Raw genomic sequence first — 18284 nt, 5'->3', positions numbered from 1 at the left:
AGAGGGGAGAGAACAAAGCCAACGGTCGCCACTATGCCAAACTGATCCACCTGGGGTATTGCTGGCCGGACGGCTTTCAGATTCTCCGGTACACATGCCGGATTATTAGCAGTGGTGGTTATTGGCCACCTCAGACAACTTTAATCTAACGTGTGTATGTGCCTTTAGCCACCTGTCTGCTGTTGGAATGAAGAGGACACTTTAGTGTCTGGATCACTCACCTGAGAGTGGATCAACCGCTGCTCCACCTTTTACTGTCAGCTTCATCTTTTTCTCAGACTTTAAGCCTCCTAAATAAAGAGGAGATAAAAACCAGCAGTCAGAAGAAATTTTGCACATTACGTTTAAAGCGGTAGTGAGCTTATACTTGTGTGCTTCAAATAACTTAAAATTCGGCGGTGTAGGTGTATTACTGATTTTTCTTGTGTTTTAAAATACAATGTTATCTCCTGCAGTGTTTGCATTACAAATATTAAACCAGGAGAAGCCATATACCCCTCAGTGCTTGTAGCGGTTATGAGCAGCTTAAAGCGGACTTAAAGGATACCACAACTGACATGTGGCATAATGAGATAGACATGGGTATGTACAGTGCCTAGCACACAAATAACTATGCTGTGTTCCTTTTTTTCTTTCTCTGCCTGAAAGAGGTAAATATCAGGTATGTAAGTGGCTGACTCAGTCCTGACTCAGACAGGAAGTGACTACAGTGTGACCTTCACTGATAAGAAATTCCAACTATAAAACACTTTCCTAGAAGAAAATGGCTTCTGAGAGCAAGAAAGAGATAAAAAAGGGGGAAATTCTTATCAGTGAGGGTCACACTGTAGTCACTTCCTGTCTGAGTCAGGACTGAGTCAGCCACTTACATACCTGATATTTACCTCTTTCAGGCAGAGAAAGAAAAAAAGGAACACAGCATAGTTATTTGTGTGCTAGGCACTGTACATACACATGTCTATCTCATTATGCCACATGTCAGTTGTGGTATCCTTTAACCTCCTTGCCGGTCTAAAAAATCCGGCAAGGAGGCAGCGCCGCACATTTTTTTTTTTTTTAAATCATGTAGCGAGCCGAGGGCTCGCTACATGATAGCCGCTAAGCGGCGGCATCCCCCCACCCACTCCGATCGCCTTTGGCGATCAGAGTATGCAGGGAATCCCGTTGAGAACGGGATTTCCTGCAGGGCTTCCCCGGTCGCCATGGCGACGGGGCGGTATGACGTCACCGACGTCATAGGGAATCCCGATCCGCCCCTCAACGCTGCCTGGCACTGATTGGCCAGGCAGCGCAGGGCTCTGGGGCGGGGGGGAGCGACTCGGCGCGGCGGATTGGCGGCGAGCGGCGGCGATCGGAAGTTACAAGCAGCTAGCAAAGTGCTAGCTGCTTGTAACAAAAAAAAATTATGCAAATCGGCCCAGCGGGGCCTGAGATATCCTCCTGTGCAGGTTACCCCGAGCTGAGCTCGGGATAACCGGCAAGGAGGTTAAACTTAGAACTTCCTTTCTGCTGTAAAAGATAAGTAACAGAAAAAAAGGAAAACAGAGAAAAGCAGTGCTGGGCCGAAATTACGCATCGTAATTCACTACACATGCACCGTAAGCGTTACGTGTAAGGTTACGGTATTACGCGGAATTAATTACGCGTAGACCATAGGTTACGTTATTACGCGTAAGACAGTAAACTCCCATTGAAATTACACAGTCTGCCGTAATCGCCTAATATTATGCTCCCGTATAATATAAAAAAGCCACCGATTTTAAGGGTTAATAGCAAAGCCCCCTTAAGTGCTAAGAGCCTCAAATTTGGAGAATATATTAAGGAGATCAGAAGGAATAAGAGGAAATTTTTTTTTTTCAAAAAGACCTTATAGTTTTTGAGAAAATCGATGTTAAAGTTTCAAAGGAAAAATATATACATTTAAAAACCCGCCGACTTTAACGGTTAATAGCAAAGCCTGCTTAAAATTTAGGAACACCAAATTCACAGGGTGTATTAAGGGGATTAGTGGGAATAAGAGGAAAATTTTTTTTTTCAAAAAGACCTTATAGTATTTGAGAAAATCGATTTTTAAGTTTCAAGGGCAAAAATGTCTTTTAAATGCGGAAAATGGCAGGTTTTTTTGCACAGGTAACAATAGTGTTTTATTTTCATAGATTCCCCCAAGTGGGAAGAGTTTTACTTACTTCGTTCTGAGTGTGGGAAATATTAAAAAAAAAACGACGTGGGGTCCCCCCTCCCAGACCTCTTTAACCCCTTGTCCCCCATGCAGACTGGGATAGCCAGAATGCGGAGCACCGGCCGCGTGGGGCTCCGCACCCTGACTATACCAGCCCGCATGGTCCATGGATTGGGGGGGTCTCGGAAGGGGAGGGGCAGCCAAGCTTTCCCCTCCCCCTCCGAGCCCTTGTCCAATCCAAGGACAAGGGGCTCTTCTCCACCTCCGATGGGCGGTGGAGGTGGAGGCCGCGATTTCCTGGGGGGGGGGGGTTCATGGTGGCATCTGGGAGTCCCCTTTAAAAAGGGGTCCCCCAGATGCCCACCCCCCCTCCCAGGAGAAATGAGTGTAGAGGTACTTGTACCCCTTACCCATTTCCTTTAAGAGTTAAAAGTAAATAAACACACAAACACATAGAAAAAGTATTTTAATTGAACAAAAAACATAACCACGAAAAAAGTCCTTTAATATTCTTAATTAACCATTAATACTTACTTGTCCCTTTAAAAGCCAGTTCCCACGCAGTATATACTCGGAAATATACTAATCAGTTACAATGTAACAAAGTTGTTACAATTATTCTTATTCCTTCTGATCTCCTTAATATATTCTCCAAATTTGAGGCTCTTAGCACTTAAGGGGGCTTTGCTATTAACCCTTAAAGTCGGCGGCTACCTAACATTGATCCATGCGTCAACTTTTCCGCTTGGCAGCATGACCTTACGCATGAATTGCTAGTAGGATTTTACGCGTAAGCCTATAACGTAACAACCTGAAGTACGGTATTCTTACACGTAATGGCTATGCGTAATTACAGACATGTACCGAAATTGAATGTCTACGCCGTAAGCGTAATAGCGTAAAATTACGCGTAATGATCCGTAAGCATAGCTTTTTCCATTACGCCCAGCACTGGAGAAAAGCACCCTGTATATATTTAGAGAGTTTAGCATGTCTAATTCCCCGCATCTGTGACTGATCACCACTGTAATTTAATCTCTCAGCTGTGTCAGCTCAGGAATCTCCTCTGCCATGGCAGAGCAGCTAATTTGTAAACACAAGATGTTAACTGCTTCCATGAAAGTAGGAAGTAGACACACTGCAGGTTTATATCAGCGGTAATTATGCTGTTGCGTATCTTTTAGAGCAGCGGGGAAATTCTGAGTTCAGGTCTGCTGGCTTTCGGTCTGTTTCTTTTTGAAGACTCGGCACAAGTCCTTTCTACCCAATTTGGTTTATACAGAGATATGGCAACAATTTTAGAGGGTCAGTTTAACACTGTAGAAGCAATGGGAACATCAGCATTACACATTATATAAACAGCTATCGGCATAGTAATAACCTCCTATAAAACCACTTCAATATCGGTTGAAAGTAAAATGGAAAACAATGGATGGGCCACTATACTTCAGATATAAGCACCATAAGGCTAGAGCATGTGAGCACATACGTTCTTCAATGACTGTCACCCTAGGACCACTGCTCATGGATTTCCCAGGGTGGATGGCAGCAGAAAAACATGCTTTCCTAAAGTTCTGGGCGTTTACCTTCCAGAGTATGCAGATTCTACTCCTACCTGTTGCTAAAGTCAGTGTTATGTTTTTCTATAAAGTATGGTTCTGTAACATACAACAGTTGGATAATCAGAAACATGAGAGAAAAGACACCTTAGAGGAGATCTAATTAACATGTATAAATACATCAGAGGGCAATATAATAGCTTGGCGGATGAGCTTTTTGTCCCTAGGCCTTCTCAAATGACTAGAGGACATGATCAGCACATGGAGGAAAAACGTTTTAGCCATTTATTTAGTAAAGGGTTCTTTACAGTAAGAGTGATTAAGCTATGGAATGCATTGCCACAGGAAGTCGTTATGGCAAACTCTATACCTGCATTTAAAGGGGCCTTAGATGCTTTCCTTGCGTTGAAAGACATCCATGGCTACAATTACTAGGTAATGCCCAGTGATGTTGACCCAGGGATTTTATCTGATTGCCATCTGGAGTCGTGAAAGGAATTTTTTTCCCTTTTGGGGCTAATTGGACCATGCCTTGTAAGCGTTTTTTTGCCTTCCTCTGGATCAACAGGGATATGTGAAGGAGCGGGCTGGTGTTGTACTTTGTTCTCTGGTTAAACTTGATGGACGTATGTCTTTTTTCAACCAAAATAACTGTAACTAACAAACTATGATCTGTCATATCCGTACCTTGTGCCTCTGTCACCTTGGCACTCTTCCCCGACTTTGGTTTAGCTTTCTGCTCTGGAACAGCCTCCGGCTTTATCTCGGCGCCCCACGTAGAGATGCCATGCTGAGTCAGCAGGTCCTGGACGCTCTTCCCGGACTGCAGCTCGTTCAGGAAGTCCTCGCTCACCACCCGGACATTGGCTGCCTTCAGGTCCTCCATTTTCTTGCTCATTTTTTCTAATTCCTCTGTAAACGGGCAAAACATCATTATGTTCTATGCACAATCAATGAATCTAAACAGCATTACAGACCTATAGGCAGCATTTACCCCACCTCCCTTCTACACCTAGCTCACAGCTTTTTGATTAACTTCTACATAGACTATAAAGCCAGTACAGTGCACACAAAGCAGAGCATCCCATCTACTGTGCTGCCCATAATTATTCATACCCCTGGCAAATTTTGACTTAAAGGAATACTGTAGGGAGTGTCGGGGGAAAATGAGTTGAACTTACCCGGGGCATCTAATGGTCCCCTGCAGACATCCTGTGCCCGCGAAGCCAGTTACCGATGCTCCGGCCCCGCCTCCAGTTCACTTCTGGAATTTCAGACTTTAAAGTCTGAAAACCACTGTGCCTGCGTTGCCGGATCCTCGCTCCCGCTGATGTCACCAGGAGCATACTGCTCCGGCACAGACCATACTGGGCTTGTGCTATACACTCCTGGTGACATCCGGCAACGCAGACGCAGTGGTTTTCAGACTTTAAAGTCTGAAATTCCAGAAGTGAGCCGGAGGCGGGGCCGGAGCATCGGTGAATGGCTGTGCGGGCACAGGATGTCTGCGGGGGACCATTAGAAGCCCTGGGTAAGTTCAACTCATTTTCCCCCGACCCCCCTACAGTATTCCTTTAAAGCAGTATAAAACCCGGACATAATATTAACCTTGCCATCAGTTCCTCTCAGAAGCTCACCATTTTCTTCAGACAATTATCCCTTCCAGTTCTGACAATATTTTGTCAGATCTGAAATATATCAGTTGCTGTCAGTAAAATATCAGTTGCTGTCAGTTATAGCTGAGAGGAAAACTGATGTACCAGGTAATGTCCCATGTTTCCCTATGGCTCAAGTGTGCGATGTTACAGTTTAACTGTGTGCTGACCAGAAAGCTGTTATGGGTAATGGCCATTTTCAAAATGGAGGACGGAAAATCCCCTTGATCACAGTGAACAAACAGGACGCTGGACAGGAGAAAGACACTGAGGAGTAGACTACATGGAAGGTAAGTATGACTTGTGTATGCTTATTTTGACTTTTAATTTTCAGTTCAGGTTTTCTTTAAAGTGGATCCGAGATAAACTTTTACTCATTGCATAAATGTGTTCCTTTCATATAGTTTATAGGGCATTCCTCAAGCCAAATACTTTTTTTGTTTTGTTTTAATACTCTAATTCCCCATAAACTAAACAAGCCTCGCCCACATCTATTTTTGTGGCTTGGCACTGTAGCAAGGGCTTATGGGAGCTCAGTCTGGGCAGGAGGAGGAGGAGGTTCCTAGCCATTGATTTCAGAGGAAGAGGGGAGGAGGAGAGGGGACTGAAATTACACACAGGCAAGCGGATGGCATCTCCAGCCCTCAGCCTGTGACAATGTGACAAACAGAACATGGCTGCCCTTATTGTATCACAGGAATAAATAATCATAAACTTTTGAAGCTGTTAGCAGCTAGATATGCTGTGTTACGGTAACTATCTAAACTTTAGATAAGATATATAGACAAGTTACTTGTTTTAATTTTTCATCTCAGATCCGCTTTAAACAATTTTATTTATTGTATTTATAAAGCGCCAACATATTAAGCAGCGCTGGACATTAGTTTAGGTTACAGACAATGCACGTTGCCTGGCTGTCCTGCTGATCCCCAGGTTGTCTACTTCTTTTATCCATAGCCCCAGAACAAGCATGTAGATCAGACCTTTCTGACTGAGATCTGAATGGATTAGCTGAATGCTTGTTTCAGGTGTGTGTTTCAGACACTACTGACCAGAGAGATCAGCAGGACTGCCAGGCAACTGGTATTGTTTCAAAGGAAATAAATATGGCAGCCTCTATATTGCTCTCAGTTCAGATTCCCTTTAAGCTCTACAAAAGACCGATACCATAACTGCAGCACAACATTTTCTTTTTCAGGCCTACTACACAAGAACCTGAACAGGACCCCTCCCATACAACACTGAGCATTTGTTTGTTTGTGAAGTTCTCAAATGCTCAGTGTTTTTTTCTCTCTCTAATTTACGAGGACCAGAGAAGGTCAATAACAAAAGGAGGAGTCCCGACCAACGCTGATGACTTACTCTGTGTGCTGACGCAAACTGTGGCTTTGTTGGCGGATCCGGTGGATTTTCCGCCCAGTTCTTCTATCAACGCCTTCACTTCATCTTTGTTCTTGGACAGTTTGCCGATTACCATGACAGCCATGTTCGTTAGAGGCTTCCCTAAAATGTAATCACACAATTAACAGCTACTTTTGACATTCCCATATTGCTTGCCTGAGCCTTGTCTAGTGGTCCCCCATAACCCCCTCCCCATACAGCATCACCTGGCGTCTAGTGGTTCCCCCCCCCCCCCCTCCCCATACAGCATCACCTGGTGTCTAGTGGTTCCCCCCCTCCCCATACAGCATCACCTGGTGTCTAGTGGTTCCCCCTCTCCCCATACAGCATCACCTGGTGTCTAGTGGTCCCCCTTTCCTTCCCATACAACATTATCTGGTGTCTAGTGGTCCTCCCCATACAACATTACCTGGTGTCTAGTGGTCCTCCCTCACCCATACAGCATCACCAGTTTCCCCATCCATGTCCCCTCAGTATCCCATAGCTAACAAGGTAAGCTGCTTGACCTCCCTCCCACGTTCCCTTACAATGTTTCCCGGTCCCTGGTATCTAGCGGTAGGCTTGGAGCGGGTAAGATACTTTTCTGCTGCGGATAGACTCTGCAGGGGGACACAAGGCAAAAGCGCAAGGGGGTTGGAGGGAGGTCCAACAGCTAAGCTTGTTTTGCAATGGGAGACTGAGGGGTCACCGGGTGATGCTGAATTGGGGTGGGGCAGAATATAAACGGAGATTTTGCTGTAGAGGTCATTTTAAAGCTGGCCACTAACGGTCCAATTTCTAGCGAAAAATCGTTCGAGCGATCAGAAATTCTGATCGGACGAAAAATCGTTCACTACACCATCAACTAACCAATCATTGCTTCCTATCTATCACGACCACCAAGAAAATCCAAATTTTCGTTCGACGAATATTCATTCGGGCGACATTTTTTTCACTCATTCATAATCGATTGTGTCCACCAATGGAGATTATTTACAACCAATCCGATCAGAATTTCGGATCGCTCGAACGATTTTTCGCTAGAAATTGGACCGTTAGTGGCCAGCTTAACACTTTTCCACTGTGTAGAGAAAACAAAGCAACAGGCACTACAATCGCTAGTGCGTTGCAAGTTAGAGTAAGTTTGGAGGGGCTGCCAATGGCATCTGGCAGATACGCACATGTGCGGCAACCAGCGTGGAACGCCCGGACTTCGGGGAGGGCAAGTGACGTCAGACGTCGCGGCCCCCGGAAGTAACAGGGCGGGTTTTGATGAACCGCACGCCGGAACATATGGGAAGTATCCGTTTTTAAACAGCCGAGCGGGCTGAAACGGCGTGCGCATTGCCTCTGAGGACGCTCAGGCGAGCGAAACGTTTGTTAGGAGGGTCATCGCTCCCACCTCACCCCACAGCCTTCAGATCGGGTAGGAAGTTCTTTTCATGAATTAAACATGTAACTTTATGTACAGCCGGATGGAATAAAGCTGTTTTTATCCACTAAGAAGCTGCATGTGCCAATCTGTTTCCTACTTTTGAATATCATTTTAACACTTTAGCAGCCAGTTTATTTACAGGCTTGCAAGTGCTCCAAGCCAATATAATTTAGCACATTTTTTTTATTTCTTATTTGATACATTTCCTAGCTTCTAATTAGTACTGCTGTAATGTGTATTTATGGCCACTTGTCACTAGGGGGCAGTTCTGCTAGCTGAAGACAAAAGCAGTGCATTATCTTAAAGTGAGAACTCGTTTGTGGCTGTTATCAAGTTAAGAGCAAATCTCGGTTTATATTCGAGTACCGTATTTTCCACTGTATAAGATGCTCAGGAATAGAGGGCAGAGAACAGGGGGAAAAAAAAATACTAAACCTGGTATGTCCATATTCCAGGAGCGTCTTGTACATGTTATCCCTCAAATGGTAACCTCCTGTGTCCTTATGCGTCCTTCAGTCTGCCCCATGCGTCCTCCAGTCTGCCAGCAAATCACATGGAGGGAGCCGTGCACACAGCGCAAACTTGGTGGAGGACAAATGGGGAGACAGGAGGTCGCACACAGGCAGGGAATCCCCCGACGCGGCGGCGGTTTGTATCGGCGGGCATTCGGAATTCGAGGATTCCCTGCCTTTGCCGTATAGGACACAGGGACTTTTCCTACCCATTTTTGGGGGAGAAAAGGTGCGTCTTATATGGCAAAATACGGTATATACAGTAACTTCAGGTCAATAAGTGGACAGTTTATCAATTGAAGAAAGGCAGTAAAAGTAAATCAAGTGAGGAGGGAGATGAGAAAGGGGGTTGGGCTTGACAATTTTGCTGCTTTGTACTACATCAGGCGGTACACATGCTAGCAAAAGCTGTGATTTCATTCTCAAATTACCTCTCTGCCTTGCCTCAGTTCTTGCTGAGACTTAGTTGTACAAAGTGGTAGCTCAAGCTCTACTCGTTAGAGAGTGTTTGTTCTCTCAGGCCACAGTCAACCCAAGTATGGCTAGCTTTACTAACCTTCAGGAACAGTCTCTTGTTTGACAGCAGGTATGGTAGCGGGTGGAGCACTGACGGGTGTTGGCGCTGCAATTGGTGGGAAGGCACGGTCCTGTCTTTTAAACTTGAACTTTTTCAGATAGGGAATCTCATGAAATTGCTGTAAAAATTAAGACACACAGTGAAGTGAAAACACAAATCTCTATATAGGCCGTACAAATTACCAATAAAGAGGCATTAGCGGTGATCGCAGATAAGCAAACAACCAAAAAGCTTGACCTGTCCCAAACATGAAGCTGAGAAGGTGATCTGACGCCACAGCTAACGGCCATCATCACCCACCTTTGGTGTCACCCAGTCCTTTCTGTTGGGCGTCTGTGTTTTGGCAACACATTTCGTCCAGCCGCTGATGTTCCCTGTGCAGTAATAAGCGTCAGTCTTGAACACAAACTGTCCCTGGCATTCCTCGCATGGTAGGAGAGCTCCAAAGGCCATTCCGTCTGATAATCTGTCCAGGATCTAAAGGGGAAGGAGGAGAATTGAACACTGGTAGGTTACCAAGACAACGACAAACCTACATATTACCAAGACAATACGCACTCTGTGCAAACTTAGAGGGTAGCTGAACTGACATAATGAGATAAACATGTGAATGTAGAGTCCCAATCCTACATAAAACTAGTTTGTTTTCCCCCTTCACTGTAAGGGTTAAGAATTCAGGCATGCAGATGACACTCTCTCTTCAGTGAGACTTTAGTCAAGACTACACATAATGCTCACTGATAATTATAAGCCCTAAAACTCTTGACTGGCAATGAACAACTGAGTACAGGGAATGGATTAAAAAGTTCAATAATTCAAGACTGAAGCTGCGAAACATTAAGGCCTCTTTCACAGTGGGATGTTGCGTTTGATGCGCATGTAGGTTAAAAAATTGGACGCTATTTTGTACTACGTTTTGCGTCTCTTGGTGCGCCCATTTTCGTCACATACTGATGGAACGAAAATGGTGCATGCGTTAAAAAATAAACAAACAAACATTAATGAGCATGTGCAACACCAGGGCTGTAAAGTCGGAGTTGGAGTCGGGGCAATTTTGGGCACCCGGAGTTGGAGTCGGGTGATTTTTGTACAAAATCCAAACCCCTGTTAAATATTAGACTAAGGAGTCGGAGTCGGGGCCATTTTGGTTACCCGGAGTTGGAGTCAGAGTCGTGGTTTCATTAACTAAGGAGTCGGAGTTGGAGTCGGAAGATTTTTGTACCGACTCCACAGCCCTGTGCAACACACATAACGCAGCAAATGTATTGCTAAACACACAGCAAGCAGCACTTTCTAAATATTGCTACACATTACACACAACGCAACATGTGCACTGTGAATGTCGCACAGACTTTGTATTGCTGTGCGTTAGTCTGCGTTATAATTTTTTATAACGTGCAACTTTAACGTCCCACTGTGAAAGAGGCCTAAAAAAAAGTATTTTTGCTTTGAAAAACAAAATAGAACAGTAATATTCTAGGAAAATGCTATTTAGGAGTAGGACTCATAGATCGATTGTTCAGCTAATCTCATTTCCAGGACAGGCTTGCTTTAAAAAGTACTTCTGTGGGGTCAAGGTTTTTATTTAAGAATGCATACTTTCCGGCCAAAAATATTTTCTAGTTCCTCATAGTTTTATCCCATTACTCTGCCTTCTCATTAACGTGCCCCAATGCTTACTCCATTGCACTTGTGGGTGGTGGGAGTGAAATGGGCTGGGTTAGTTGTAGAAAACTTTGCAGGTTGAGGAAAAAGAAACTCTCTCCTATATTTTGCCCACCAGAAGATAACTTGGACCCAGGGGCGTAACTAGAAGGGAGCAGCCCCAGAGATCGCAGGGAGACACAGCACTGTTTTGGTGCCCAAACTACTAACCTTCCCTTTCTCTGATACTCCACTTCAGGTGTTTTGTGGCCACACTTGTTATGGGTGTGAAGATCATGATGGCCACACCTGTTTTATGAGCCTTGTGAGATGGGCCCCAAGGCCATGGAGGGCACCAAGGGGAGGCAAGGGAAGGGGTGTGACTATTATGGGGACCCCATCAAAGTTTTGCTGGTGGACACCATGAATTGCAGTTACGCCACTGCTTGGACCTCCTCCAGAGATGTAGCATAAGCCTGTCTTACGCAACCATGCAAAACGGGCACAGAGGAAGAAATGGCCCCTGCTGGAGCTGGAACAAGTTTTTCTGGCATTAATAGGTATACATAACCCTATTCTCACACTGTACCTGCCCTCTACCAATTCCTTAACTTTAACCGCCTACCTCCACAGCTAACCTTAATCACTTCCCACCTCCACGGCTCACCGTAAACCCTTCGCCCCATCCCTGTACTAATCCACAGCAAAAAGGAAAACTTCAAAACAAAAAGTAATAATTTTCCCCTTAAAGTGGAATAAAACTGACATAACATTTAATATAAATGTGTTTTCCTACTTTTACTACCCATTCAGTTACCATAGTTGTAATAATGTCTGTTTACAAATTACAAGTTTTCAAAGTGCAGTTTATCTGCTCTGAAAGCTGCCTTTGCCTTGTATTCATAGATTTTAATATAAATACAGCAGCTATTTAGTGATAAATGTCAGAGTCTGGTTGTCAGCTCTGTGTAGTTCAGTTTCCGCCGTTGCTAGCTGTAACTAATCATCCGTTGTTTACATTCCTCTGTAGATACACTGTTATCACCTTAGAGAAAACAAAAAACACAGCGACACCTAGAGCCCAATATAGTGTAGTATGCCTTGGTATAAGGGAGAAGTGAAAGAATAAGTATAGTAATACTCACAAACCTGTCCACACTCAGGATTAAAAAGTCGCTCTCTGTAGATAGGAAGAAATGCGAAGATTTCCGCCCTTCCACCAAGGGTGGATTGATAACGTATGTAGGTGAACAGAGGCACCAGAAGTATAAAAAGAAGTAAAATGTTTAAAACATGGAAGTGGTGGAGGTGGACTCACTCCCACTTCAACGGACATGACAAGAAGGAACAGGTTAACCTGCTGGGCGTTTTTTCGCCCAATTTTTTTTTCTTATGTAGCTAGCCTATCGCTAGCTACATGATTCTCCCCTTCCTCCTCTCTCCCTCCCACCCTTCTGATCGCCGCCGGCAATCACGCCCATAAGGAAATCCCGTTCTGAAAGGGATTTCTTTTAGGGCTTCCCCCGTCGCCATGGCGACGAACGGAATGACCCCAAAGCGCAGCCTGGCGGCGATTGGCCAGGCTGTGCACGGGGTCTGCGGGGTTTGGCCTCTTTTGTGTCGGATAGCGGCGGCGATCAGGGCAAACACACAGCTAGCAAAGTGCTAGCTGCGCGTTTGAAAAAAAATTGTCAAAATCGGCCCAGCGGGGCCTGAGCGGTGCCGAACACTAGGGGTTAACGTATAAAAAAAAAGTTTTATTCATGCACTCCACAAGTTTTTGCAGGAGGCGCCTGCTGTAGACCTGGACGGCATTAGCTGTGTATTCCTTTCTTACTGCCTGACGAGGCGGGGGTCACCCCCTGAAATGCGTTGCAAAAACTTGTGAAGTGGGGGGAGCACGGCTGTGAGCAATATTCAACATTAATGTGACATTGGAAAGCCGTGAAAGCCTTTTGGGCCATCCAGAGTCTCCCCCCTACTGAGGTAAGTATCTAACTTTTTATTATTATTATTTAAAGGAACTTCAGGTACCCGTTAATAAAATTTGAAGACTTACATTGGTCTCTCCAGATGGCACCTCCTGCTTGTTGGCTATCAGCAGTTCCTTCAGATCGTTGGTGCTGCAGACCTTCTTCAACTCATCTTTTATATTCCAGACCAGCTCAGTCTGCTCCTGTGCCAAGAGAAAAAAAACGGTAAAAGTGAGTTCACCAAGTCACACCTTGTGCATGTAAATACATGGATGTGTGCTATCAAATCTCTATCATAAAAAAGAGCTGGTGTCTACCGTTTTGTTTATGTTCTTTAAAAGTTACTACTTCAACATATCTAAAAAAAAAATCACTAAGAAGACCATTAAAGTGAACCTAAATCAAAAAACAAAAACAACAAGTTTCACTTACCTAGAGCTGCTACCAGTCCCCTGCATCCGCACCATCACTGATTAATCCTCCAGTTCCCCACAGCGCCCCTCTTTCTTCTGGAAGCACGCCTCCGGTCAGTGCGTCTCCTGTTCGCGCTCCCGTGTATGGGAGCGTTCTGCACATGCGCAGTACAGGGAAACCTCTACTGTGTGTGCGCAGAAAGCTCCCAGAAATGGGGATGTGAGCGAGGACGCAAGCAGTGGCCGTCAACTCGCCCGCCCAAAAGAGGTGGTGCGGCAGAGAAGTGAAGGCTCAATTGGCGATGGCGTGGGCACAGGATGGATGCAGAGGGCTGGCATAAGTTAAAATCGCCCCCCCATTACTTTCCTTTAAGAAAGAAAATCTCCAGGAAAACAAAGCACTTAACTGGACCTCCTACCAAAGATCTCTGGAAGATGGGGGATGGGGTTGGGTACTGAGCAGCCCCCTGTAGATAAGCAAATGCCTGCTGCACCCCCCAAAGCCCACACAAATAAGGGACATCCCCTAGGAGGTGGTTCGTTTGGTGCACAGTTCACTTTAACTCCTTTGGGATGTGCGCCTCTGGTTCCTTTAAGGACCAATGGTTTTTTCATGCTTTCACTTCCTGATCACTGTGATTGGCTCACAGTGATCAGGAGCCAGTGAAAACCACTCCTGATCGATAGTAGGATGTTCGTTTACTTCCTCCTAGAGCAGCGATCTGCTCGGAACAGTGGTAAGCCGCAACTTAGAATCTACACTGCATTAGAGATAGAGAGCCACAGAAGCGGCGTACATTCTACTTACCGCGATCCTGAACCGGTTAGGGCTCTTTCACACTAGGAGCTGATCCGTGCATTTTGGATCACTCCTATGATGTAGTAAGTGGGGTAAAATGAAAGTCTTTTGACTTTCATGTTACCTTTTACGCGTTCGTAACTCTTTTGGTAGCTTTTAATCGTCCGCCGCAAGCGAATTAGAACTAACGTCGCTGATCAGCATCGCACCGCAACTTCTTGACATCACGCTGTAGGTCGGGGGTGTCCAATAGGCCTAATGAGTAGATCGGGGTCGTCTGGCCACGTCCTGTCAAAATCTGAAGCCGCGCAGCCAGTGCCGTCAGATTTTGCTGCCGCTTGCATCAGGGAGAAGGACAGCTAAAGGGGAGGTTTGGCTAAAGGGTAGAGGAGCCAATGAGGAGACAGGTCTCCTCCCCTCCAGGCTGCTTGTGAGCCGTGCGTGGTAGATCTCGTGGTTGGAGCGGTTTTTAAAGTAGCTTGCGAGCCGAAAAAGTGTGGCACCCCTGCTATAGGTCATAACATGTGCATGAAAGCGGGTTCATGTACGCATTGCCTAATGTGAAAGAGCCCTAACCTCATATTAGAGGTTTGTGGTTTGTTTGTTAAAGTGGTTTTAGCAGATCCGGCTATCCCTTCCTGTTTGTGTTTTGCAGCGATTCTGACACTGTGATGCTACTAAATATTACAACTCCTCTCCGACTTACCTTTAGCAGCTTCTCCAACTTGCTTTCCTTTTCTTTTTCCTTCTTTGACTTTTTCTTGGACACGGCAGATCCATCAAGCTCGTCTCCTTTTCTTTTCCTACAACGACAGCAAATAAAGCCTAAAATAAAATTTCTCTTGAAACAGAGACCCAACATCCCTGTACATGTGTCTATAGATCATTGCTTCAGGTGAAAGTCCAGCATGGCTACACGTGTCCCCTAACATCGCTGGCCTCTGAATCAGCAGTCGGCAGACTTGCATAATACTTGCACAATGAACACATCACATCCGTGAGTGCATAGAGGTGTATTCACCTAATCCTACAACTTCGGTTCTTTGCGGCCACAAGTGGCAGACAGATATCTGCGTTTCAGCAGGCTTTGCCTTGAGAAAGGGACCCTGTGTGGTCCCGAAACATTGGCATTTTGAACTATTTCTTTGAATAAATAAAGCTTATCTTAGAGCGTACACAACTGTGGCATCATCCTCCATTCAGTTGTATCACTCCTGCACCAATTTCAGTTGCTGATCCAATATTGTGAGTGCGAGACAACTCCTATTGCTATTGGATAATATTTGGCTGGCTAATCGCTTTTGTAGTTCCTGCTGTGAGTTCCTCCCTCTGCTCTTCATAGGACAGAACAGGCAGCTTTGTAACGCGGACCTGTACACTGATCATGGGTAAACGGTCACCCTAAGCAATCGTGTAGGTGTACCGGACAAACCTACTATTCTTAAGGTTGTCATAAACTGGATTGATTTTCTATCACATTCAAATCCCTGTCATAAAAGCTGCCTACTGACACTTGCAGGCCCAACTAAATCAGCTTCCAACTGTATTGACAGTTTTTCAAGCAAAAACTCGACTTGGTAGGTACAAAGGTACATTTTCATTGCAGGAGAGGGCTGGGGGCAGAGTGAGAGAAGCAAGGGATGATGGTACTAAACTGAACTAGCAGGGTGATGGTTCAAGCAATTCTCAGGTTCCTACTTAAAGGGAACCCGAAGCTAGTAAAATTATTTAAAATAAACACATTACATAGCTGCAAATGAATATTACATACTAACATCACCATCAGTTCCTCTCAGAGGCTCACCATTTTCTTCTTACAGTGATCCCTTCCAGTTCTGACAATATTTTGTCAGAACTTAAATATACCAGTTGCTGTCAGTTATAGATCAGCAGCCCATGTTTCCCTATGGCTCAGGTGGGCAATATTACAGTTGAACAGTGTGCTGACCAGGAAGCTGTTAGGGGGAAATGGCCATTTTTAAAATGGCGGACTGAGAATTCCATTGATCACAGTGGACAAACAGGACGCAGGAGAGGAGAAAGATTGAGGAGTAGACTACACAGGATGTGCGTATGACCTGTGTATGGTTATTTTGACTTTTTATTTTCAGTTTAGGTTCTCTTTAAAGTGTACCCAAGGTGACATGATGAGATAAACACGTGTATGTACAGTACAAAACATTAATAACCAGGCTGTTTTACTTGTTTTATTTTGCTGCTTGAAAGAGTTAATTTCTAGGCATGGAAGTGACAGCTTCTGTCTTGTCGGTACCTTGTCGGGAAGACAGTAAACATCACTGATAAGCAAATGACAGCCATACAAGTTTTCCAGATAGAATACAACTTCTGAGGGCAGGAAGAGAAAAAGTCATTTTTAGGAGTAGGAGGATACATTTGTTTATCCCATCAGTTTATTTTCACCTTGGGTTCACCTTAAAGAGACTCCGTAACAAAAATTTCATCCGGTTTTCTTCCATCCTACAAGTTCCAAAATCTATTCTAATGTGCTCTGGCTTACTGCAGCACGTTCTACTATCACCATCTCTGTAATAAATCAACTTATCTCTCTCTTGTCAGACTTGTCAGCCTGTGTCTGGAAGGCTGCCAAGTTCTTCAGTGTTGTGGTTCTGTGATGCATCTCCCCCCTCCAGGCCCCTCTCTGCACACTGCCTGTGTGTTATTTAGATTAGTGCAGCTTCTCTCTGCTCTATTATCTTTTACAAGCTGGATAAATCCTCCTCTGAGCTGGCTGGGCTTTCACATACTGAAGAATTACAGACAAGGGCAAAGCTGTTTGCAGGAAGAAACAAGCAGCCTGAAACTTCAGTGCATGAGAGATGCAGGGGGAAAGAAACACACAAGTGATCTCTTGAGATTCAGAAGGAAAGCTTTATACAGCCTGCTTGTGTATGGATGTATTTTCTATGTGTGGACATACTGTACATCAACCTACTTCCTGTGTTGGTGGCCATTTTGTTTGTTTATAAACAAACTTTTTAAAACTGTTTTTAACCACTTTTAATGCGGCGAGGAACGGCGAAATTGTGACAGAGGGTAATAGGAGATGTCCCCTAACACACTGGTATGTTTACTTTTGTGCGATTTTAACAATACAGATTCTCTTTAAGTCGGATTTTAGACACCCAATGTCCTAACTCGTGTTTATGGCATATAAGTATTCCCCGTTGTACAACCTGTCTAATTAGGGCACAGGCATGACAAGGTGTGAGGTGCCTCCTATGTTGTGGTTCTTACCTACCCTCTAGGGTGGGACATTACAGGACATTAGTGCCTCTGCGGCTAATTAACACAACTATTAATGAAATCTGCTCTCGACACCTTGACGAAGTGATGAAATGGAGCAGCTGGACTTGCATGAATTGGAGGAGAACACATGTAATAAATACAAGGGGATCACAGCACACGGCCTGAGCAGAGGAGCTCACACACTACAAAACTGCATCCCTCAAGGCAAGTAAGCTTTCCCAAGCTCGAGAACTGTGTCAGCAGAGAGCGACACTTCAGTCATGTAACAGCTGTAAGTATTGGGAAGAGCATTTGGGATATTGGTGTAGTATAATCAATGTAAAATTCATATACCGCCTATGCACAGAAACAGGGCAATATGCTGATCTTTTCAAGAAGTTTAGTGTTTTCCCCAGAATCTTTTAGCCGTGTGTGCTCCACCCGGCTAATCAGGCCTGTGGAGTCGGTACAAAAAAATCTTTTGACTCAAACTTGGACTCCTCAGTTTATGAAACCACCGACTCAGACTCCAGGTACCCAAAATGGCTCAGACTCCGACTCCACAGCCCTGCGGCCAGTTTTGGTGGGCACCCAGGTGTCATCAGCTCGCCTCCTCTTCCTATGCTGTAAGCAGAGTTGCACAGAGAAGCTCCAGCCCTGCATTCCCCCGTCGTGCCCCGCCCAGCCACTTATTAATGCCACCCGGCTGGAAAAAAATTCTAAGAACAACACTGACTAAAATGCACAAATGTATCAGTACAAGGGGTGGCCATCTCATTCCTGCTAATAATACAGAGTGAATGCAAATTATGTACAGGAGTATTGCTGTATTTGATTCAAACTTTTGACTCCAATTTGGAGATATATGCGTTTTCATAAAATTAGCATAAGATCTACACCAAGGTGAATAAT

At 44.8% G+C, this 18284-nt stretch overlaps 1 protein-coding gene across 2 annotated transcripts in view; it reads right to left on the bottom strand.

Annotated features, from left to right (window-relative positions):
* Positions 1-18284, bottom strand: part of PARP1 (poly(ADP-ribose) polymerase 1) — a 98871-nt gene that overhangs the window by 35311 nt on the left and 45276 nt on the right. For both annotated transcript variants that reach the window (XM_068232818.1, XM_068232819.1), the window contains exons 5-11: positions 14833-14929; positions 13001-13117; positions 9598-9774; positions 9277-9415; positions 6756-6896; positions 4426-4650; positions 222-290 (exon numbers count right to left, since the gene is read on the bottom strand). In XM_068232818.1, the coding sequence (XP_068088919.1) occupies positions 222-290; positions 4426-4650; positions 6756-6896; positions 9277-9415; positions 9598-9774; positions 13001-13117; positions 14833-14929 (965 nt within the window). The remainder of the gene's footprint in view (positions 1-221; positions 291-4425; positions 4651-6755; positions 6897-9276; positions 9416-9597; positions 9775-13000; positions 13118-14832; positions 14930-18284) is intronic.

Source organism: Hyperolius riggenbachi, chromosome 4 (genome assembly GCF_040937935.1).
Source record: "Hyperolius riggenbachi isolate aHypRig1 chromosome 4, aHypRig1.pri, whole genome shotgun sequence".
NCBI lineage: Eukaryota > Metazoa > Chordata > Amphibia > Anura > Hyperoliidae > Hyperolius > Hyperolius riggenbachi.
This window is presented reverse-complemented; position numbering and strand designations above follow the sequence as displayed.